The sequence below is a fragment of the Festucalex cinctus genome, chromosome 8 (assembly GCF_051991245.1).
Source record: "Festucalex cinctus isolate MCC-2025b chromosome 8, RoL_Fcin_1.0, whole genome shotgun sequence".
Classification (NCBI taxonomy): Eukaryota; Metazoa; Chordata; class Actinopteri; order Syngnathiformes; family Syngnathidae; genus Festucalex; species Festucalex cinctus.
In genome coordinates, this window is record NC_135418.1 from 7613324 (window position 1) to 7639095 (window position 25772).

Below are 25772 nucleotides of genomic sequence, written 5' to 3' on the forward strand. Positions count from 1 at the left end.
ATTAGCAACTAGCAAGTGTGTATCGTATGTTATTCTGTTGTCCCGAAGCGTACTTGAAGCTGTTTAATGACACCGCTGTTGGAGTTAACTGTGAAAACTAAATACACAATGTTAAGAATGACATCGACTGTATATTTAAATACAAAACATGCTTCGTTTTTAAAACATCGCTAGCCTAGCGCAAGCAGGAAGTTAGTGTTTCTCATATATGTGTATGTATATATATATATATATATATAGTGCCCTGCGATTGGTTGGCAACCAGTCCAGGGTGTCCCCCGCCTACTGCCCAGAGCCAGCTGAGATAGGTGCCAGCAGCCCCCGCGACCCTTGTGAGGAATAAGCGGTCAAGAAAATGGATGGATATATATATATATATATATATATATATATATAATTGGTTTACTGAAATAGAATTTTTTTCCCCTCTGACAAATCCACAGATGCAAATAAGGATCATTAAAATAAAAACTTAACAAATTTCCAAGGCTTTGTTTCAATTTTTATGCTAATGGCAGAAAGACACAAAAATAAACGGAGTCAATATTTCAAAAAATTAGAATTTTGATAAAGCTCAAAGTTGTAGGCTCTTTGTGTCCCAGTCTTGCCGCCTAGTTCATGCAAAACAACTGGAGAGATTTGCCTCTACTTTTAAATTATCTCAGTCTGGTTTTGTAAGATTGCAAATCATCAACTTTATTTATAAAGCACTTTAAATCAAGCATTGCTGTACAGAGTGCTGTACATGAAACATGAAACATGGAACATCATGCAGTGAAGAGTAAGATAAGTAAAATAAGAGCAAAACAAAACATTGTAAGTAAGTATACAATTGAATAAAATTTACATCAATAGATTCTTTTGTTAGTTGGCTACATGAAATATTTTTTTTTGTGTGCGTCTGTCATGTCTGTGGTCATGCCAGGGTTAAGTTTGAGTTCATGACCTGTTAAGTTGGGTTCATGACTGTGAGGTCAAGTGTTTGTTATGTACTGATGTAACAGCATCTAGTTTTCTATGTGACAGTTTGGTGATGTTAGCCACAACCAATCAGATCAATTCACTGTCTGTTGTAGCAGTCTGAGAAGTGTGTGTGTGTTTGCCGGATTATTGCTTTCTGTCCCTCTGTGCAACTCTCTTTGTTTCTCATCTAGTCACATTTGTTCGACGTCTCTCGATGTGAATAAATAGTTAAAACCTTATTTGTGTCTGGGCTTTGGGATCCAACCGTGTCTTTCTGTCATAATCATCAAGATTGAAATTTCACTTTCTGTGGTGAACAATGTACATGTGAACATGTATCATGCATATTTCACTTTCTGAAACAAATTATTAAAATAAATGGACTTTCCCTCGATATTCAACTTTTCTGCTTCCAAAACTTGAAGATATTTTCTGAAGGCAAAAGGCAGACTAGAGGTGTCACATCAGTCTACCGATTGCAAATGAACATTTTCAAAAGCATCCGGAGTAACTGCCTGTTATGACACTATATTGTCAATGCATTATGAGGCTTTCTAAGAGACTCAGCAAGTAGACAGTTGCACTCTTTGCAATCAATACTGAGTAATAAAGATAACTGAGCAAGAAGCCAGAATCGACTCACTCTCAACTCAACCACCCAGAGCAATTCGATACGTCCCCCCAAGCCCATTACATAAAGCCTTAATTGCATGAGTTGTTGAGTCCCTGTAAATCATAGAGTATTATTAAGAATTCTCTTCATCTACTACTACTACCTGTAAATGGTCATATTTCCTTCTTTTGCGAAAGTCATATCTGCTTGATGAAAAACAGTTCACTATTTTTTCCTTAAAGACGTTCTTATATTATTTTGCAATTTCTTTATCAACTCTTTGACCACTTGGAAGCATTTTATAATCTTAACATAGATTATGTGTGCTAATCAATTTCAATCTCTGTTGTGGCAGGTGAGATGGAAGCTAGTTCATTCACTTAGAAGGGATAGCATGCACAAATCTATAAATGTAGTGCAGCTCACAAGATGGGCGGGCTGATTTTTTTTTTTCACTGAAAAAAACTGAAGGAAAAAAAAAAGTTTTATCATAAGACTGGAGCAACCAAACTCCAGGTGCTTAGTTTGATTGTGGCTGCATGTTTACAATATATCACAGGTTTTGTGCATTATTTAAATTGCGTTTCCACTTTCTCATTTGGCGCGCATGCACACACACAAACTGTCCTATCTGCTAGTTTGTTCCCAGGCCACCACCAAACCTGACTTATTTCCATCCATCCATAATGAGATTGGGTTAGTGCGAATGTGTTTACATTGGTCTCCCAGCCCCCAACCACAATCTGTCATTCTAAGGGGTAAATCTGGTCATCCTCATCATTTCTTGGCTGGATTCACCTGGGTCTATTCATAACCTCATCATAAATTGCTGGCAGCAGGTTAACATTATTAATGTGCAATTGACATATTTCTGCATTCCCACCAATCAGTCTTAAAACTGATCAGAATGACTGGATTACTATTCGATTCGGTTCGATTCAGTGTAGCGGTGCAACGGTTATTTGATTACTCCACAATTCACTCCACGAGAGAGAGAGAGAGAGAGAGAGAGAGAGAGAGAGAGAGAGAGAGAGAGAGAGAGAGAGAGAGAGAGAGAGAGAGAGAGAGAGAGAGAGAGAGAGAGAGAGAGAGAGAGAGAGGGAGATATTTTCCCGGAAGCCTATTAGTGTGGGTTCAACTACGAGTTATAAGATACAGAAGAAAGCTCTTGGCCATTATTTGTGAGTTTGAAGCTGCATAATGGAATTGTGATTTTGTGATCTGCAAAGAAAAAAAGTGTGATCGAAATCTGGTATGTTCAGATGAGTAGAAACTAGGGATGTCACGATGCCAAAAAGAGCGCGAGAGAGAGAGAGAAAGCATCAGGAAAATAAATAACCACCCCTCACAACACATTTCTGGTTAGTTTTTTAAAGGTTGGAATATTTTTATTTTTTTTACATAGGTATCATCAGGTAACTTTTTGAATAAAAACTCAAAAATAAGGGAATAATAATTTCTTAAAAACAAACTGCCATTTCCTGCAATCCATGCTTTGCAGCTTACCACAAGAAGGACACCTGATGGTGTTTGAATGCTGATACAGTGGTCATAGTCAAGTCAAGTTATATATATATACTTTAAGACTACTTTCTTTGCCTATTTATTGTTTGTGGCGTATTGAGCATGATTGATCAGCACTGAAACCAGTTCTTCAACAGTTTTGCACTCTTTGAAACAAAATGGAACTTCAAAAAAAAAGGGAATGTAAATGCCATGTTTGTATTGGAGTTTAAAATCAAACACTGATACGTCCACTGCACAGAACTGAATGCTGCAGCCAGTAGCAATGGTTCACGAGATGTTGAGTTGTTAATGAAGGCATTTGGGTGTCTGTGTGCAAAAAAGGCATACTGGTAGTTGATGTGTATTGTATCAGTTGGTACCTACAAGGCGAAGTATTTGTGAAGGAAAGAAAAGTCAGCACAACAAGAGGCTATTGATTCACAATCACTCATCTGCTCGTCCGTCCTTATCTCGAACCCTGACACCAGCTAAATTTGATTTTCATAAGATTTTGCATTTATCTCATCTTCCCTCACAATGAAATGCATATTTCTAGGCATCATTAGCTCCTTTGGGCCATTTTATAGACCACAGTTAATTTATTCTCTATAATGGTACAGGACAGACATTTTTGTCTTTTCATGTTCTACTGATTCTGTTTGTTCAACCATTGAGAATCTATGCCAAGTTGCCAACAGAGTATTCCCTCGTTTATCGTGAGGGTTATATTCCAAAAATTACCCACAAGAAGAGAAATTCGCAACATGGGAGGTTGACATTTTTGTTTTGTATATTAGGGTTGGGCGGTATTAAGATTTTGACACTGTTTCACCGTCTCCTCATCACACCGGGGTATACGGTAATATTGTCACATTTTTCCTCTTTAGTTTTCTGGGCGTTACATTTTGTGATTTGGGTGCTCCATGGTTGCAATGGCAATGATTTTTTTTTCTCCGTTTTTTTTAAAAGGGCCTGAAGCCAAAATACTACCAAATTGCAGAAGTGGCGCCTTTTTTTTTTTGCAACCAATGTAGTTGCTTCGAGAGCTGCTTGGCTCCATCTTGTCTTTAGTTGTTCCGGTTTATGGGCTGTCACATGACTGTCACATGACTAATTATTGCTATTAGTTTTTAAAATAGTTATAAGTAAATAGTTATAGTTAAGTTGAAAACAAGTACACATTTACATTTTCTCTCAAAAAAATATATTTATATATATATATATTGACACCGTTTCTATTATTACACACCGCGGGATACCTTATTACCGTGTTACCACCCAACCCTAATATATATATATATATATATATATATATATATATATATATATATATATATATATATATATATATATATATATATATATATATATATATATATATATATATATACTTTTCATGGTGAAAAGTGGCTTTTTGAGTTACTCACATGATTAAAGGCAAGACTTACCCTTGATCAAGGTTGCCACAGGAAAGTCACTGACACTCACTGGGGTTGCATGTCAGTGGACCAGATTAGCTGACATTTTCCAATACTTAATGGCATAGTGAAAAACCTGCAAGACAATCATGCGTATGTAAATAGTGAAATGACACGTGACGATGCTGAATGATTAAGACAAATAGACCATTTCACAAAGTGCAGCAGATGCTTTGTGTCTACCAATTCTGCAGACTGACATCTGTTATGGGTTGTTTCATATTCACTGACCTTCAAGCCTACTTAGAGGAGAGACAAGTGATAAAGCGTATGTCTCATTCCTCATTCTTTCCCCCTCAATTTTTTCCTTTCGGTTTTCATGTGCAGGTAGTGGGAAGAAATCACTCCTGCCATGAAAAAACACATACATACATTGTGACTCTGTTGGGGTGAGAAAATACATGACTGCACAAGGCCTTTTAACTGACCATGCAAAACAAATACAAATGTGATGAGAACCCTCTTGAATCTCACGAGCGTGGCCACAAAAGAGTCGAAGGCAACCCCTGCACACTGTCAGGTGCTTAAAAAACAAATGTGGGTGAGAGTGGATGAAGGTGGGCTCTCATGACAGCTTTCACTGTGACAGGAAAACGGAGGTGTGTATCAACAGCTCCTGTCTTGTGTCCTACAGGAGGTGTCAGTTTCATGGCATTGTTTGTAGTCCCTCGGCAGCATGACCTTGTCTCACTGAGCACAAGCTATTAATTAACCAAACGTGTGTGTTCATAGGGGGGAGCAGTCTACTGGGGAAGAGGTGTGTAAGGTTGGAAGCTGTGAGTGGCATCCTTTTGCAGCCAGCCTTCCTGCCTACAGTATATGCAATCAATGTGGTGGAGGAAGGTGAATGTGAAGGACGAATAAGGCAGAAAGTGTTCTGATGGCAGTGTGTGTATATGAGGGAAGTTCTACGTTAAATAGCGCTTTACGTTTCCAAGTATGTTGCAGGCTGATTCTCCCCCCGCATGCATTTGGCTCCCAGAGTTTCTGCTTCGTATATGATGACCTTCCCTGTTCGCTTCGTAGAGCGTGTGTGCGTGTGTGTGTGCGTGTGCGACTTTGCCTACCCTTGGCTGGTGCTCCAGAAAACATGAAGTCATGCTGGGTGTAGTGATCTCTCTGCATTGCTGTGATCGACAGCCAGTCAGGCACAAAGGGCCGACATCTCCACTGCTCCCAAACTCCATTGTTCACACACAAAATTACCCAACACGCCCCGCTTTAAAAAGAAAAAGTTTCTAATCTATTAACATAATAATAATAATAATAATAATAATAATAACAGTTAATAATAATAATAATTAGGGCCCGACCGATATGCATTTTTTTGAGGCCGCTGCCGATACAGATTATTGTAAGAAAGAAATATAAATTACCAATCAATCTGCCAATGATTTAAAAATATATATAATACATAAAATGAAACCCTTCCCCAATTCCTTTCCAATGGGTGCCACTTAATTACATACAAGCTTTCACTGTTGAGATTCTCTGCTTTGAATGACAAGTCCACATCAATTAAATTTCATGAAGTATACTACCCCAAACTAGCAAAAAGTATGGAATCACATGTCTTGGACGAGCACTCACTCAGACGTTTTATTGTGTAGATCAAACTCAGATAAAAGGCATGAAACAGTCGTAAGGTCATTCCAAAGTGCAACATCTTGGCTTTCAGAAACACTAACAGAAATAAAGAAAAAACATTGTACTGGTCAGTAAATGTTACTTTTATAGATCAAGTGCAGGGAAATAAATATGAAATCACTCCATTCTGAGGAAACAAATATGAAATCACTTCATTTTGAGCAGAAAATAAGAACACACCCAGTCAATTTCCTTTCCTTAATTGGGCACCTGCCTCAAATGACATCTGCTCGTTAGTCAGCAGTTAAAAACAGTGCAATAATCACATCTTGGATGGCTTCTGGACCAAGTGGATTGGCAAGAATCATGGCTCCAACAAGGGAGGTGTCCCTTGAGACCAAAGACAGGATTATCAAACTTCTTGAAGAAGGTAACTACATGTATGGTTGCCAAAGATGTGGGCTGTTCACAGTCAGCTGTATCGAAGATCTGGACCAAGTACAAACAGCATGGGAAGGTTGTTCAAGTCAAGCGTACTGGTAGACCAAGGAAGACATCGAAGCGTCAAGACAAACAACTAAAGGCCATATGTCTTGAAAACAGAAAATGCACAACAAGACAAATGAAGAAGAAATGGGAGGAAGCTGGAGTCAATGTATGTGACAGAACTCTGCAAAATCGCTTCAAGGAAATGGAATTTACATACAGGAACGTTAAAAGGAAACCATCATTGACGCTTAAACAAAAAAGAACAAGACTGCAATGGGCTAAGGAGAGGCAATCATGGACTGTGGATGACTGGATGAAGGTTATCTTCAGTGATGAGTCACGAATCTGCATTGGACAAGGTGATGACGCTGGAACTTTTGTTTGGTGCCGTTCCAGTGAGATTTACAAAGAGGACTGCCGAAAGAAAACATCCAAATTCCCACAGTCCTTGATGATATTGGGCTGCATGTCAGGCAAAGGCACTGTGGTTAAATCTTCAATAAATGCACAAGTTTACATTGACACTTTGTACAGCTTTCTTATCCCTTCAATTGAAAAAATGTTTGGGGATGATGAAATCATTTTCCAAGATGCCACAGAGCAAAAACTGTGAAAGCATTCCTTGGAGAAAGACTTATCCAGTCAATGTCATGGCCCGCAATCTCAACCCAATTGAAAAGCTGTGGTGGAAATTGAAAAAAATGGTACACAGCAAGGCTCCGACCCTCAAAGGTGATCTGGCTACTGCAATCAAAGAGAGTTGGCACCAGATTGATGAAGAATACTGTTTGTCACTCATTAAGTCCATGCCTCAGACTGCAAGCTGTCATAAAAGCCAGAGGTGGTGCAACTAAATACTAGTGATGTGTTTTGATTGTTTTTTCTTTGTCTGTTTTTCATGATTCCATATTTGTTTCCTCAGAATGGAGTGATTCCATATTTATTTTATACTCCGTATAAATAGCATTTACTAACCAGCACAATATTATTTCTTCATTTCTTTTAGTGTTTCTGAAAGCCAAGATGTTGCACTTTGGACTGACCTTACGATTGTTTCATGCTTTTTATCTGAGTTTGATCTACAGAATAAAACGTCTGAGTGAGTGCTCGTCTAAGACTGGTGATTTCATACTTTTTGCTAGGGGTTGTACAAGGTTATTGTAGAGATGTATGTGTCAATAATAAAACCATTCCTACTGCCATTCACAACTGTTGTAAAGCATTAACCTTTTCTTTATATATTTTTATCTTGTGCTATTTTCACAAGTCTTGGCACTTACTGGGCTAACCTGGGACCTCGGGGATTGCATTTTGTGCCATGTCATGTGGAAATGTATGTTAAGACAAAAAAAAAAAAAAAAAATCATTGGTTGTTTGCATCCTTGAATTTTGAAAAAGAATTCCTTGAATCCTTATAATATCAACTATAATATAAAGTAAATTGAAAGCACAATGACAAAAAATAAAAACAATAAGAAAGTGAAATAAGAACAGAATCAACTAAAAAAAAAAAAATAGCAACTGAAAAAACAGTATGAACGAATACTGAAGGTTACTGTTCGGTTTGGCCTTTTGGGGGCAGTGTGGTGCCATGCATCCATGGGGTACACACTTACAGTGAGTACACAAGAAAGTTGTGATTGAATTGTATTTAAACCCAAAGAGAGCCATCCCAAAGGGATCAATAAAGTCAAGTCTAAGTCTAAATAACTCATTTTTCACACATTGGGAAGAATTTGTGCCTTTGCGTAGTGTTATCCCATCTGAGGGTATGTGTTCCCACAAGATTTGTGCGTGGATATTTGTTATTTGAAGGAAAAACACAAGTCGATGCTAACTTCCTATTAAAATTTTCTAAATTCCTGCTAATGCTAGGCTAGCAATCTTTTGAAGGCTATCTTTTAAAAATGAATCATGTTAAGCATTTAAATATGCAGAGGATGTAATTCTTAATGTTGTGTATTTAGTTTTACAGTTAACTCCAACTGCGGTGCCATTAAACAGCTTAAAGGACGCTTACCCCGGGTTTTCACCGGATGCGGTTGCGGTGCGGTGCGTCTTGACTGCGTGCTCCGGACGGGTCAATTTTTTTGTCAATCCACACCGGCTCCGCACAGCTGCGGTCCGGCAGCTCCGTCGCCGCCCACTTCCCAACGTGTCTCGCGGGACCGCGCGCGCGCGATCATGTGGCATTTCACAACGACAAACATACAGAAAGTCTGTGCTCAACAGAGAAGCAGAAAGAGAGGTGGACTTCTTTTGATTTAACCTTTTCTTCTTCTTCTGCTATGAGATTCCATGCAGCATCCTTTTTTTGGTTGTCCTTATAAAAAGGATGTGCCGTGTCATATATTATTTTGTGGTTTTCCACCTCCAATATAAACCTCTCCTCGTCCATGTTCGCTGGTGTCTAAACCGTGAATGAGCACATGGCCCGGCGACGCCCACGTCACGTTTTGCTGAAAAGCTTGCGAAATAGGAGCTGGCGAGTGTTTTATTCTGAAAGGTAACCGGAAATTTATTTTGAAACTGCGTTGGTCTTCCTGTCCCGCTCGATGTGTTTTGTGCTCGCTTGCCATTTGCCGGAGGCCTACCGCTGCGGCGTCCGGCAAAAATAGAAAATAGGTCTATCCTTGCGGAAGGCCTGCGGCACGCCGCAGCTGAGACGCAGTCGACACGCAACGCACCCGCAAGCGGTGTAGACTGCACCATTCGAATGAATGGAATCTAATTGCTTGCGTCGCCGGACCGCACCGCAACCGCACCGCAACCGCATCCGGTGAAAACCCGGGGTCAGGGACAACGGAATAACCAGACTAACATACGCTACACACTTGCTAGTTGCTAATGCTACGCAAATGTTGCATTCAGGGTGTTCACAGTGTCGGAAACTTCGAATTTCTTCGCAAACGTTTTAAGGGCAAAATAATCGGCCATTTGGCCGATGTTTGGAGGCCAATAATGGGCCTGATTCTAATTAATCGTCTGGCCCTAATAATAATAATAAAATATAGTAGTAGTGGTAGTAAAGAAAGCAACTGCTGCTCAGTGGATATAAAAAAAAAGTCTACACCCCTGCACAAATTCCAGGTTTCTGTGGTATAAAAAATTGGACCAAGATAAATCATTTAAAAACTTTTTGTCCCCACTATAAATGTTCCCTTTAACTTGTAAACCAAAGAACAAAACTAAATTGACTCTGAATTCACTAAATTCACACTCACTTATGCAAGGTAAAGGTTTTGACAACAGCTTAAACGGTCATGTCTTTGATCTCTGCTTGGTTGTTCTGCTTGGTTGTTCTTCCTCGGTTGAAGTGAATCCCCATTTAACTGACAGCATCATCTACTAGTGTTGGCTGGCAGCATTAGATGTGGTCGGTATTTTTGATGACATCACGGCAGTGGCAGTGCAAGAGTTTTGCCACTATTCATCAAAAGCTGGGCTCACCATTGGCCTTGCAGTATGCTGAGCTGTTTGGCAGCAGGATGACTCCATAACCATAACCATAACAAGAATTATGCTGTATTGCACGTTATAAGACATTTTCAATTGTGAAAACAAATTGCACGTGTCTTCTTAATTATTTATGCAAGTCTTGCGTTCACATATTTAAGACACAAACAGCTGCTACATTCTCCAGTTACTTTTAATATCTGGTGCTAAACAGTTCGAAGGACATTTATAAGCAGTCAGAGTCACCTAAAAGTGCTCATTTGCAGCAAGGTTGCTTAACAACGTGCTGAACTTAATTTTATGCTCTGTGAAACAGCGAATAGCCATAGAAACGTTACGACTGCTAATTCTTTTCAAGTGTTATTATAAGGGACACACCATAAACTGGGCTCACAAACAACTTTTTATAAACCAATGTGTTTGTGAAAACAATAGAAAGAAAGAAAAGAAATGGCATTATTAAAAAAAAAAAAAAAATCCCAGTAGCATACATATTCCAATATTGATTTTATTATAGATGTCAAAGAATGGGAGGAGGAGGGAACTTGTTCGTCACTGACGTAGCGTCAAATAAGCCTATAAGCATTTTTAAAGATCCAACTGAATTACATTCCAACTATTTTTTATTCTTTATTTTCACACAATTGACCTTTCACCTTACCGTGGCACGCCCCTCCCCGCCCACAAAAGGCAACGAGCAGCGCCCTCCGACATTTACTAGTCGAGATGATCTGAAGTGCTTTCACAATAATGGCAAAGTTGTCAAATCTTCCTTGTGATTTCTCGGTCAAGTATTTTCAAGAGGCCGATATTTCTCTTCCAAGCAAGCAGAGGGGGCTTTAATTTATTTAGTGAAGGGTATCTTCACACACTCACCATTCAAGTTTGCCCAAAATAAAGGAAATACACATTGCTGTCTGCTGCTACAGAGGTCATAAAAAGACCTAGTCGCCTCACTCACTTCGACCGATAACCAAAGGTTTTGGAAACTGTTCGCATCAAGCAGGGTAAAAATGAACTTATATTACCTCATAGTTTCAATGTTAGCTACCCAGATCTATCGTTAGCCTTTGGCTAAAAACAACAATGAAGAACATTACCTTAGTGCAGACCTTGTAGTTTTTGGTCATTTTGGAGGGATTCAACTGGTCGTGTGTGCAAAGTTTAATCCAGCGCAGACATTTTTCGTAGTTGTTTGAGGGTTTAGGGAAGGAAATAAACCGGACTCCTCCTTCCAGTCGATCGGGATCAGGGCTATCTGTGCCAATTCTGATTAGAAAATAATTCTCAGCACGTCAGGGATCATGTCATTCCATGTGAGGGTGCCTCTCCTAATGTGGGCTAAAGTCAGGTCAGTGGCTAAAGCGTGCTTAGCACACAACATGTAGCCTAGCCAATGCCTAGCAGAGTAAATTCACCCGGTTAGGGACCCGCCCACATTACATTTCCAGAGTGAACACAATGTCAATGGTGACTTGACTGGTAATTTGAGCCTCTGTAACACGTAACTTGCAGACACTCCCCATCTACGACTCGCTATGAGCTTGCCGGCTGAATGTGTCCTCCTTATCGGCTGGTTTCATCTTCACTTAATCGGCTGGACATAAATGTTTGGTCCTCCGTGGCTGTACCGCTTTTGAAGAAGTGCTTCTTTGCTCTAAGGCATAATTCCACCTTTGATGTCCGCCGTGGGATGCAATAATTTCTCGTGAGTTTATTTGCTGTCACTGGCAGCCATGTCATTTAATGTGTATTTTACGCACACGATACGTCACGATGACCACGTGACTGTCCAAAATGTCCGATACTGTACTCAATGCAAAAATATTCATAAAAAGTCCTATAAAATCTTAATTGCTCTACATAAATTGAGTTGAAATGAACCATTTCACAGAATAGCTGTTTTTCCCCCCACCAAATCTTGTATTCCTTTATTAGATTAGCTGATTTCCCTGATCAAAAATTTGACAAGAAATTCTTGATTTTACTGAGGCTAGTACATCTATCCATCCATGCATTCATCCTGTATATATACACAGACACTACCGTTCAAAAGTTTGGGGTCACCAAGAAATTTCTTTATTGAAAGAAATTAACTGTTTTTCAATGAAGATAACGTTAAACTAATCAGAAATACACTCTATGTTGTTAATGTGGAAAATGACTATTCTAGCTGCAAATGTCTGGTTTGGTGCAATGTCTTTATATGTCATGACTCGAGTCATGCAGGAGGTTTGTTTGGGGCTCTGTCTCATGTCTGGGTTCACGCCTGGGTTAAGTTTGAGTTGAGTTCATGACCTGTTGGGTGTGAGGTCAAGTGTCTGTTTTTTACTGATGTAACTATCATCTAGTTTCAACAAGTTTTAGGCTATGTGGTGTCGATCTTTAATCCTTGAGGTGATGTCGTTTTTAGTTTTTTACTTGCTGCAACCAATCAGATCGATTCACGGCCTGTAGGTGCAATCTGAGAATTGTGTGTGTTTCGCCGGATTATTGCTTTCTGCCCTCTGTGCAACTCTCTTTGTTTCTCGTCTAGTGAAGTTTGTTCTACGCCTCTCCGTGTGAATAAATAGTTAAAACCTTATTTGTGTCTGCGCTTTGGGATCCAACCCTTCAGCACATGACAGCATAGGTGTATAGAGGCCCATTTCCAGCACGCCCGTGTTCTGAAAGGTACAAGGTGTTTGTTCATTGCGTCAGAATTCTAATGGATATTAGAAAAACCTTGTGCGATAATGTTAGTACAGGCTATTCCCTGCGAGAAATTGCCAAGAAACACAAAGTAAATTGTTCAGGAAGTGACTTTCTATAGGTTGGCAGCTCTGTTAATATAATTCACAAATTCAAGGCCCGACGTTCATTCCCGCCTGTGACATTATTTTATGTGGCCCGCGACGGCAAACCATGTGCATCTACTTCATGATTCATGAAATTGTCTTCAATTTTAACAAGACTGAGTTATGACATATTGCATAATAGTGATGCAAATTCAAGCATACATCTCAGACATAAGACAGACAAAAAGTCTAAAGAAACAGCTTGTTGAATTGAAACTGCAGGTCAGTACCAAGCAGAGAAAAAGTCAGTCAATTTAGATACACACCAGACCTCAGACATCATGAAATTGTCAAAGTATAAGATTTTTTACAATATATAGGTCAATTTTGGCAGTGTAAAGAAAACACAGTAAAATATAGTCAGTTTTTTCCAGTTTTTTTTTTTTTTTTTTCTGTAGTTCTTTGCATGGTTTTACATTGCATTGGCTAAACTTGTGGTGGTAATGTGGTGCAATTCCACAACAATTTTTTATTTGTTGTTGATGTTGACCTTTCCCCCCACTCTGAATGTGCTTATGCGTGATAATTCAACTAAGGACACAGTTGCATATCATCCGACCCAGTGGGTTTCCAACCTGGGCTGCAGAGTGCTGCTGATGATCTGCTTCTCTTTGTGCTAACCTTTGTGTCCCTGTTGTTCTTCTCGCCTGCAGTGTTGACAGGAACCCAAGCTGAGTCCTGTTCTCCCCTCCAAGGCCTTTGTACAGCCATGGCTGGTGAGAAACGAGTGCGGAGAGCTGCCACCGAAGAGACCTATTGGGCCTACTCAGGTATGTGGTTTTGTTGGTGTGCGTGTGTGTGTGAGTGGCCCGGATGTAGGCTGTCGAGCCGGGCAAACGCCGGTTGCTGTTGGCAGCATTTCAGTTGGTTTCCAATTAAAGGGAAACAAGAACTCTGCAATGCCGGTTATTCTTACGTACACATTGGTGGAGAAGTCTAGTGCAGTGGTCTCAAACCCCCCCCCCCTTTTTTTTTTTTTTTTTTGTCACGGGCCACATCACAGTTAAGTCCTACAAGTAAATGTCTGACCGCCTTATCACATATACACAACACATTGGATAAGAAGATTTGAAATCAGAAGCTTGTAAAAAAAAAAAAAAAAAAAAAAAAGTTTGTTCTTCTTTTAAATGTATTTTAAAGAGTTTATAGCAACAACAATTGCAACCCAGCACTCAGTTAGTGGAGGCTCAATGTCATTAAAAGTGAAGACAATTGTTAATTTTGGGTATTTTAGTAAGAAACATGAAATAATGTGGGGGGCCTGACCTGGCCCCCGGGCATTGTGTTTGATATCCTCCTGACTACCAGGAAATGAAAATATTGTCCAACCATGTTTATTTTGATATTCCCCAATCTTTGTGAAGTAACTGGAATACTGCAAAAGACATTTTTGAAAACCAAAAGTTTTTATTTTTAAGCTATGATGTGTCCACTACAGAGGACATTTTTTTAAACTTAAATCCTAGGCTCAAATACAGTTAAAATAATTCAAACATACTTTCATGTGTTCTTAAGAGTCTTATATAAAACATGCTAACAACATTTAAAGCCTAAATTTGTTCAATAAAAAGTGTTGTACACTTACTTTTCCTCTTCCCTAAAACGTGCTTGCACTGAGGAAAGCAATTCCCTTTTATGATGCAATCAAAGGTAGCAAACCCCTACACATTTGGTATCATTGGAAAGCTCTGAATGTCCTCTATAGAGCACAAAATGAGTTAATTCAATCGTATGCACTGCGTGGGAGATATTCAGGTTTTAAAAGGTCCACGACAGAGGACAAATTTGAATTGCTGGTCGTCAGGAGGATATGTAGGTCTCGGGACACATTCATTTCAACCTTGATTTACAAAAATGTGGGGTTGATTGTGAGGAATGTCCTCTTGTCTTGTTCAACATCAGTAACTGGCTGCGAAATTACGAGATTGTTGATTCAATCACTGGTTCCTCCACTGCTGAGTATTTGTATAACCTTGAGCAAGATACTGATGTCTCTGTTTGAGTGTGAATGATCTGCTTACCTTCGCTCCATGGCAGCACTCACCATCAACAATGTCGGAAAGGGGGATTTAAACACGTTTTTAGATGCTCTTAGTGATTACGATTTCACAGCATGGAAGGTGGAGTGATTATAATCATGCTTTATTTAGCATTAGAAAAAAAATCATGAATTTGATATTCTCAAGTCAGTACATTTGGTACTCTCATCTCCTCTGGCACGTTTTCTGCCACTCTCAAATGCTCTTATTTCTGCATCTTCGAAGCTGGAGGTTTTTCTGAGCCCCCTTATTTCCTTATTTCATTCATTATTTGCTCCAAAAAGGCAACAAAGCTATCTCTGCTGTCCCTAGTTTAAAGAATCTAGTTTTTCACAGACAGCATTGATCCATCACCATGCAAGCCAAATAAGCCCCTGGCGACAAATTATATTTGAGTTTATTTCAATATTACTGCATGCTCGTCTAAAACTTAATTGGTTGCCCCTCCTGTTTGAAAGAGCTTGGAGGAATGTTGGTTTTATTGTCGACAGTGGGTGATTTTTATTTATTTTTTAAGAACTTTGAATCTACGTTGTTTCTTCTATCTGTCCTGCACATGTTTTTATTTACAGTTTCTGGAAGAGCACTAAAAGTTCTCTACCAAATTCAATCACTCATTAACTCATGTTTCAATTGGATTTTGATTCAGAGGGCTACTTATTCAAAATTATGACATTTTAATTTTCTTTTAAATCAACGCATCTTAAATCAATCAAGGTTAATTGGGCACTCCGAAATGACCCTAGGTGTGCTTGTGAGTGTGAGTGGGTGTTCGTCTCTGTGTGCCCTGCGATTGGCTGGCGACCAGTTCAGGGTAGTACCCCGCCTACTGCCCATAGCCAGCTGGGATAGGCTCCAGCACCCCCTCGACCATTGTGAGGAGCAAGTGGTTCAGAAAATGGATGTATGGATGTTAGTGGCTTAAATGCTGTGCTCTGCACGTTGTGGTTTGATGGCTGTGCGTGCGCGTGTGTTGGGCTGCGTTAAGAACTGCATATGGATTTGCAATAATATCAATAAAGCATTTACATTCTGTTTCAGCCTGGATTGGCTGGCAACCAGTTCAGGGTGTACCCTGCCTTCCTACTGCCTGAAGCCAGCTGGGATAGGCTCCAGCACCCCCACGACCCTTGTGTGGAATAAGCGGATCAGAAAATGGATGGATGGATGGATTTTGTATCATTTAAAAAAACAACAACAAACAAATACAATTTGATATGGCACAGCCCCAGCACTCACTCAGACGATAGCATACCATGTTGACTTCAGCTACATTTCCGTGTTCCATTGATTGATAATCATTTAAATATGCATTGCAAACCCATACACTGTGAACTGGCTTTTTCAGCATTTTCTCAAATTCATCTGTTATAACTTGTTTTTTCTGTAATTGTGTCCTCCAATGGTTTGATAAAACTCTAATCAGGACCTTAGTGGTCCATGCCTGTGCAGTTGGCAGATTAAAGCCTGGTACAGTGCTGACCAATCAAATGTTATCTGGGGATGGTGCAATAACCCCAGAATAAACAACACATCGTAACTGACTAACACTCATTGTAAGGCTTATAAACTGAATCTTAAACTCCAAAACAGACCACAAACTAAACACAAATCCACAACAAATCCTATGATATCAAAGGTCAACCTAACAAATAAGGTTATAAAAGAAAACTAAAGACCTCTATACACTAACCTGAGATAGTTGGATATTAAAGGTGTCAGTCGATTAAAATTTGTAATCGTAATTAATCACGACTTCAATAATTAACTTATGTTTTATACTTCAATTTATATCTAAATATTCAATAAAATGTACATTTTTTCCCTAATTTAAATATGGTTTATTTTTTAGTCACTGATACAGTACTTTTATAACAATTGAATAAAAAAAATAAAAAATAAATACAATTTAAAATACTGTATGTATTGTACGTTAAAAAAAAATAAGTTTGACTGATTTGTGTTGATCATTTTTCTTTCACTACAACATGGCATAATTGCATTTGTAAGAGAATGGTGACAGCTCAGTCCATTTTTCTTTTCATATTACGAGCTAACTAATTTTTAACATGAAGTAATTTGTGGAATTATGCACATTTTTAAAACTGTAAAATACAACCTAGTCCCCAGAAATATATCCATTATTATTCAATTTATTACTGCGAAATTGTGTTAGACTTAGAGTATTCCTTTGTGGAACGATGATTTTATTTTGTTAAGTTTAATAGGATGTGCATTGTAAAATAACATGTCTTTACTGCATACGAACCAGAAGCGATCGATGTGTACTTTTCATATTAAGAGCTACCTAATTTTAAACAAGAAGTAACTTGCGATCTTCTGCACATTTTAAAATTGTAAAATACAACTTGACGCCAGTTCTCACAAATATATGCAGTATAATTTAATTTATTACTGCTAAATTGTGTTATAGTGACTCATGTTCATGACGTTGGAAGTTTTTATTTTGTTAAGTTCCCGGATGCGCCGTGATGCCCCTCTGAAGCGAACATGTCACACTTTCACAACCTGACGGTACTTTACTGCAACGAAACAGAAGACGATGTTCGACTTTCTGGAGCTGCCGAATAAAATCAAAGATCAAGTGGCTTGGAGTGACTCCAAGTGACAAGATGGCATCCATTCGGCTCTTGGCTCTCAGATGGGGTTGAGAGAGCTGCTAATCTGCTAATAATCCGGCAGAACATACACAATTCTGAGAATTGAATTCTCAGACTGCTCCTACAGACAGTGAATCGATCTGATTGGTTGGACTAAAGAACAACATCACAAAGGTCTAACATCACCAAACTGTCACATAGTAAAAGAAAAAATGTTTAACTGTTGAAGCTTTTCCATCAATTCCAAAACAGACATATAACGGGTCATGAACTCTGGTGCCCAGGCCCAGGCATGACAAAAACATTGTGGTGTTTTCCTCCATTCGCCCCAATATGTGAAATCCAAGGCCATAAACGGTGTGTCCAAATGAGTTCAAAGCAATCAATTATCCTTCACATTTTCTTATATTACCAGAAAGGTGCCGTGCAGTGGCTATAAAAAAAAAAAATAACCACCAAAATAACTCATATTTAATAAGAAAATACATTGCCATAGTGTCAAAGGTAAGATTTAATCGTTATATTGTAGCGAGCAGTGACGGGAGTCGGAGGCAGAGTGTTGAAGTCCGGAGCCAAAGACCGGCGGTTTATTGATATCAGCTTCTCATCGTTTAACAGCAACAACAACTCACTCTGCGCGAGGCTCACAGACCTACCAACATTCTTTTATCCTCTCATCCTTTCATCCCAACAAACTCCCCCTTCGTCCCAACGTTCCGTGGGTGAATTATGTTCTAATCACTACACAAGCCCCCCCAGAATTCACCCACAATCAAACTCCGGATGACGGGGCGGCAAAACTGCCCGACCCCTGCGGGTACAGGACCCAGGGAGCGAGGGTGGGAGGGACACAGCAGAAACACCAGAACAGTCCCGCGCACCAACTGGCGGGGATGCAGGAACAACTGGAAGGGACCCCACACGGTCCACAAGGCGCAGCCCAGGGCGGCGGCCGCGGCGGGGGCGCGGGGCACGGGGCACGTCCAAGGGTCCAGCCAGGTCAACATGAGCCGGTTTAACTTGCAACCCGGTGTCGGAGCCCCGAAGCGACTGGGTGTCACGGTCGGAAGCCTGGTCGGCCGCCATCCGGGAAAAGTCGAGGCCCAGCTGTACCGTGTTGACGGCTGCCCTGGACAGACAATCCGCGACCACGTCGTCCTTGCCAGCGATATGTCGGATGTCCGTGGTGTATCCAGATATGAACGACAACTGTTGCTGTTGCCGCGCGGACCACGGCTCGGACAACTTCGACATGGAGAAGGCGAGCGGCATGTGATCGACGAAGACCGTGAACTCACGGCCCTCCAGGATGAAGCGGAAGAGGCGGAAGAACCTGTGGTAAAAAGTCACCATCCCGAGGAACTCCCGAAGACCCTGGGCCGTCCGGGGTCGAGGAAAATCGCAACAGCTTCCAATTTTGCCGGGAGCGGGGTGGCGCCGTCCTCGTTGATGAGGTGGCCGAGGTATTGGCTGGAGGGCACACCAAAGACACATTCTGTCTTAGTGCCGTAGGTCCGGATCGGTGCATAGTTGGCCGCTGACAGGTGCGGGCCGTGAGTGCCCCCGGCAGCATCTTCAGCCGAGGCAGGCAACACGCTTCTGCGGGCGCCGGAGTCACAGAGGAACTTGAGTCTGGAGAGGGTGTCCATGATAAACAGCAGCCGGCACTCTGCGCCCCCACTCACAGCTGCAACTGAGTGGAGGCGTCGCCGTTTCCCGACGCAACAAAGGAGCAAGGGGCGCGGCACCTCTTCGCCTTGGTACCAAAACGTGCGTGAAAATAGCATAAGCCAGGGGCCGATCGGCCATCCACGGCAGCACGTACCTTATGAGGTGCAGTTGCGGTCGCCGGGAATGGGAAGGCGCGTGCAGAGGCCAAGACCTCGTGGTTGTGACGCTGGGTGGCCAGGAAAAAGCGGTCAGCTTCCTCCGCCAGAGCACGTGGCTCGGAGATGGTAGTGTTCGCTAGCGCCGTAGCTCTGGCCGCCGTGGAGCTCCCGAGTGCGGCCCCGACGTGGTAGTAGCGCGTGGAATCGTCCGTAATTCCCCGGATGGCAAACTGAGCTTCAGCTTGTACAAACCACGTCGCCGCGGCCGACTCCCAAAACTCCGGTAACTTGAGACCAGCGGAGTTCGCCATGTCGCTCAATTCGATCAAATTCTCAGCCTCGGAAACGTCAACGAGGCGGATGTCGGGGTCACCAATGTAGCGAGCAGTGACGGGAGTCGGAGGCAGAGTGTTGAAGTCCGGAGCCAAAGACCGGCGGTTTATTGATATCAGCTTCTCATCGTTTAACAGCAACAACAACTCACTCTGCGCGAGGCTCACAGACCTACCAACATTCTTTTATCCTCTCATCCTTTCATCCCAACAAACTCCCCCTTCGTCCCAATGTTCCGTGGGTGAATTATGTTCTAATCACTACAATATGCCTCTAGTTAACTGTGAAGGGCTTTAAATGCCGTGATATAGAAGCTTTGTGTTTGGTACCTAAAACTCTCACTAAAACATTATTTGACTCTACAAAAACATAGGGGCAACAACAATTGTGCCACAATAGTGCCCCTGTCCATTATACAGTCAAACCTTGATTTTCGAACATAATCCGTTCCAGAAGGCTATTCCAAAAGTGAATTGTTCGAAATCCGAAACAATTTTTCCCATTATAATTAATGTAAATAATTTTAATCCATCCCAAGTCTAAAAAAACTTTTTCCAAGTTTTTTTTTTTTATTACTATTTTAAACCAAAAAAAAAAAAAAAAAAAAAAGTCAGATTTGCGTAAATAACAATGAGCAGGTCTGCTCCGAACGAACTTTGAACACAAATGTGCTACGGAGGAAGCGTCCTGGGCATTCGAGTTAGCTCGGCTCCCGAGTGAGTCACGTACAGGTACGCTCGTCGCGTTCAGGTACGCTCAGCTTTTTCTCCCGAGAGAGTCGTGTTCAGGTACGCTCGGCTTTTTCTCCCGAGTGAGTCGCGTGGTACGCTCGGCTTTTTCTTCCGAGTGAGTGGCGTTCAGGTACGCTCGGATTTTTTCAGTTTGGTCGAGAGCTGATTTTTTTGGACGAGTTCTGAGACATAAATTCTCAAATTTTCTGGTCGAAAACCGATTTGGTTGAGAACAGAAGCGTTCGGAAACCGAGGTTTGACTGTACAATTTTTGAAACACGTGTGGGTGAAAAATATGGTTATTTTAACTCTCAAACGTATATCATGGCCCTTTATTTATTTTGTGTTGTGTATTTTTTGGGGGGGGAGCTATTTCTGCCACCTTTGTCCAATTTGTTTGATTGGCTTGACTTTGCGTTGACAATGTCTCTTTGAAAAAATTTACAGCATGCATGTTTTGAAGAGGCAAGCGAGATTTGGACCCTTTCCCATGACAGTGGCCTTGTCCTGAAAGCTATGCCTATTATTGAACTTGCAACAATGGCAATGATCCGTGATCGTTACCAATTACAATTTTATGGGTGGATAAAATAGGCAAGTAAAAGAGCAGTATAACACGCTATTGCCTTCAGTGAGTAATCGGTACAATGAACAATTGTGAGTAATGATAAGGTTGAAAAACATCACACATGGAAATTGTGACCAGTTGGGTTTGTCTACGACCTGATTGTTGAGGTGACGGTTTTCTTCTTTTCCTTGTTCATCGAATGACGAACTTCACAATCCAAGGACAACTGAGGACAAACACAGCTGTTTTTTTAATCAGCCTTGTGTCTGTCATTCTTTGGCAGTCATCAGTAAAAGGCCGAAACGCACACGTGTCCCTTTATTTGTGTGTGTGTGCGACTCTTGATTAAAAGAATGCCAACAAGCAATTGAGACATCCGTGCGAGGTATATGGGGTGATGCATTATACAACTACTCTCTTTGATTGTGTCAGTAGCTGCGTGTCTAATGCAAGATCAGACCTATACACTCTGTGGGTAAATGTATCGATTCGTTGACCTCACTGCGATATTTCCACATCTTTCAAGAAGTCCTTGAGTATCAGTGTGTCTGAGGACTGAGAGGACAATATCCATCTCCTGATGAAATGAAGAGTCAAATTTGTTTCAACCTTAAAGGGATGATTGACTAACTGAGCCATTTTCAGCGGTAAAAATTTAAGATTTTGTCCAGAAATGATTTGTTAACATCATTATTTTTCATGTTCAATTAATACAGGGGTGTCCCAACTTTTTAATTTGAGGGCCACATACAGAAAATCAGAAGGACGCAAGGGCCACATAATGTTATGAAGATAAATTGTGTTTAGTCCTAAAAATTGTATAAATAATTTATTTGTGCTTTTGCATATTTAGAAAAATGCTACAGTATATAAACCAATTTATTTGTAATATGGCCAGAGGGTTATTATAGTTTTGGAATTTTTCATTTTAGTTAGTTTTAGTTTAGTTTTAGTTTTCAGGGTGGTTCTGTTAGTTTTTATTAGTTTACCGAATTTCCGCACTATAAGGTAATTATAAGGCGCACCTTCAATGAATGACATATGTTAAAACTTTTTCCATATATAAGGCACACCACATTATAAGGCGCAGCTTCAATGAATGACATATGCTAAGACTTTTTCCATATATAAGGCGCTACAGTAGAGGCTGGGGTTACACAGCACCATTAGATGGTGCTGCACTAAAGGCAACGTCAACAAAACAGTCAGGTCAGTCAAACTTTATTAATAGATTACAAACCAGCTTTCTGACAACTCCATTCACTCCCAAAATGAATAAACAGCTGTTTTATTATTTTCTCTCAGGTAAAGTATTAGTATTAGCTAGCGATCCAAGATGGCGGGATCTTCCGCGCATGCATAGTCACCGATAGCGTCTTGACAGCAAGACCTGTTGCGGCTCAATATTGATCCATATATAAGGCTCACTGGATTATAAGGTGCGTGGTCAGCTTTTGAAAAAATTGAAGGCTTTTAGGCGGACGAACCAAACCACGCGGTCGAACAGCACCACGGTGGCGGCCACGAGAAGCTGACGCACGCTCACGGCGTCCCAGTTCGTCACCCCCTTTCTTTTAGTGCAGACGCGGTTTGTGTTTGATAGACATTTTGGACCATATTGAGTGTACTTTTGCAATTATGGGACCGAAAAAGACCCCACCACACGCTAGTGTTAAGCCTAATGCTACGTTCTCGCCAAAAGCGAGGGACGGCGGCGCGTTTGCATTGTAGTCAATGGAGTTCGCGCCACTAAAAAAAGCGAAAGTGCCATCACGTACCTCAAAAAAGGAGAAAATAGTGCCACGGCTGTTTAGTCCCAGGAAAGAGGTGAAAGTAGTTGGCGGTGCTCACTTTTTGTTGACTCGCTAAAGTGCTCCACTTCCTTGTTCACCAAGGGACACGCCTCCTCCGCTCCGGTGAGCACGAAAGTGCGAATGAGCCGCAACCGTTCCATAAACACTCTACGCGGTGAAACGCTCGCGAATAAAGTAAGTCTACCATTGCTACCATCCTTAAGAACTACCATCACAAATGTAAATAAAACGACTATTATACAGTACAGTTTATTTCTTTAATTACAATACAATAGCACATTTATTATACATAAAATAAGGTATATTTTTGTGTAGTTTTAAGGCTTATTTAGTAGAAAATTATGTTTTATAGGGACCTGGGAACGGATTATTCTCATTTTAATGGTTTCTTATGGGAAATAAATGTTCGGAAGACAAACTTTTTGCCTTACAAACCCTTTCTGGGAACCAATTATGTTCGTGAGCTGAGGTATCACTGTATTAGTTTTTTTTTTGTTTTTTTTAAATGTGTATTACTTGTGCGCAATATTTAAAAAAAAAAAACACCATGGGCGCAACGTCATCTGAAGGTGCTTTTCTATTGGCTGCTGCTCGATGACGTCACTTCTGTGTGACATACTTTCAATCGTCATTATTCCGGTTTATATCAAAATAAATCTACTAAAAAAAAAATCACATTTAAAATCATCCCCAAAGGCTCATGCATTAAATTAATTACCAAAGACTAAAACAAAGGACATTTTTGCTGTAATAATAGTTAGTTTTTGTTAGTTTTGTAAACGTAAAATGTAGTTTGTTAGTTTTCGTTTTTTAAAAAAGCATTTTCGTTTTTATTTTATTTCTGTAACAATATTGTTTTTTGAATTTTAGTTTGAGTTTTTTCATTAGTTTTAGTTAATTAAAATAACCTTTAATGGCACCTGTTTTTCACCTCCCTTCTTACTTTGACCATCTCCAAACATTTTTTGTTTTTGTTTATTTTATTTGAACTGAGTCAAATGCCATTTTTAGTAGGGGTGTAACGGTACACAAAATCACATTTCGGTTCGGTTCGATTTTTGGAGTCTTCGGTTCGGTATATTTTCGGTACAGAAAAAACACTGATTTTTTTTAAATTTTATTTTATTTTTTATTTTGAAAAGATGACAAGTAAACGGTGCATTTTTAGAAACAAATAAATAAAAGTGACCTATTTGGGTGGTATTCAAATAAATTATACAAAAATAAATAAAAGCGACCCATATCGGTGGTATTCAAATAAATTGTACAAAAATAAATAAAAGCGACCCAGTTGGGTGATATACAAATAAATTGTACAAAAATAAATAAAGGCGACCCATTTGGGTGTTATTCAAATAAATTACACTAGTCGTTCTAATTAATAAATTAAAAATAATAAAGAAATCCTATGTAAACTATTAAGGCACTGAAATCTTGGAACACTTTGCAGAAACTGCCTATGGACACATCTATCTAACTATTGCAGTTTAAGTTGAAGTTGTCATACACTCGTCTTTATCACGAAAAAAAAAAAAATCGCACAATTCAAGTTTAAAGTTTTTGGCTAAAAAGACTAACATATCCACATTTTCTGCAGAAAGGACTGATCTTGTTGCAGTGACAATATCTCCAGCAGTGGAGAAAACCCGTTCACTAGCAACCGAGGTAGCTGGAATTGAGAGGTAGCGCTTTGCTAATTTTGCAATATGTGGGTATGTGGACTCATTGCCTTTCCACCAAAGAAGAGGGTCAGCTTCAAGGGACAGGCACCCTGAAGCTCGGTACTTGAATACCTCTTCTTTGACCTGCTCCAAAAGGTTTGGCTTTCCACTCACCCCCTGACCCTGGAAAAGTTCACCAAAGAGTTCAGTCATTACAGACTTCTTTGCTGGAGGTGATGAGGTGGATGATGTCCCTGGAGATGAAGAGCCAGCTGTCATCTCAGTGAAATCCTCATCCTGCAGAAAAAAAGGCAACTTTTGTAAATTAATATTCTCATAGCGAATAAAAAAATACTTAGCTCATAGTAGACTACAATACCTCCTCCTGTCTTGCATTCATTTCTGTCATGAGGTCATCAAATATCCTCTCTCGTTCAAACCTTGGGTCCAGAGCGGTGCACTTGTGCAAAAAATCATAGCACACAGAGTATCTCTCCTGCAGATTTGCCGTGATTGCTAACTTGACCTCTTTCACTGTTGGGCTGTCTTCTTGCTTTGGTACCATGGAACGGAGGACAGTGTCTTTCAAGGGGAGTATCATCGAGACTGAAGCTCTTGTTTCAGTGCTCATTAGTGTTGTGATGGTTTTTATAGGTTTAAGTATTTCAATAAGTTCCTCTGCCACAGCAACTTCCTCATCATTGAGTGTGTAAATGTTTTTATTTTTGAGAGTTTTTTCAGTTAGTGCTGAATATATTGCCGCTTGCTGTTCTAGGTATCGTTCCAGCATGTCGTAGCTGGAATTCCAGCGGGTGGGAACATCCTGAATGAGTGCATGATGTGGAATATTAAGCATTTCTTGCTTATTCTTCAGGATGTGGGCAGCTGTGGTGCTTTTGTGGAAAAAAGTGACCACCTTTCTGACTTTCCCCAATAATCTGGACACTTGATTGATGGCTGTTGCTTTTTGGGATGCTAAATTTATTGTATGTGCAAAACAGGCAATCTGAGGACCCAGTCCTGCTTCTTTTACTGCGTTGATGATGTTCTTGGCATTGTCAGTCGTGACAGGTATTGTGGTCCCAGGTCTCTCCAGCTTCCATTCTTGCACTGCCTCCTTCAGGTGTTCCGCCAGGTTTGTGCTCGGGTGTTGATCATAAACAGCTCGGGTTTGCAAAACGTAACTCTCCATCTTCCACTCTGGTGTAATGTAATGTGCTGTGAGAGTTAAATAGCTCTCTGTCGCA

At 40.4% G+C, this 25772-nt stretch overlaps 1 protein-coding gene across 4 annotated transcripts in view; it reads left to right on the forward strand.

The window, feature by feature from the left end:
• Positions 1 to 25772, forward strand: part of LOC144023789 (receptor-type tyrosine-protein phosphatase gamma-like) — a 390627-nt gene that overhangs the window by 98582 nt on the left and 266273 nt on the right. For all 4 annotated transcript variants that reach the window (XM_077529655.1, XM_077529649.1, XM_077529651.1 and 1 more), the window contains one exon: positions 13583 to 13699. In XM_077529655.1, the coding sequence (XP_077385781.1) occupies positions 13583 to 13699 (117 nt within the window). The remainder of the gene's footprint in view (positions 1 to 13582; positions 13700 to 25772) is intronic.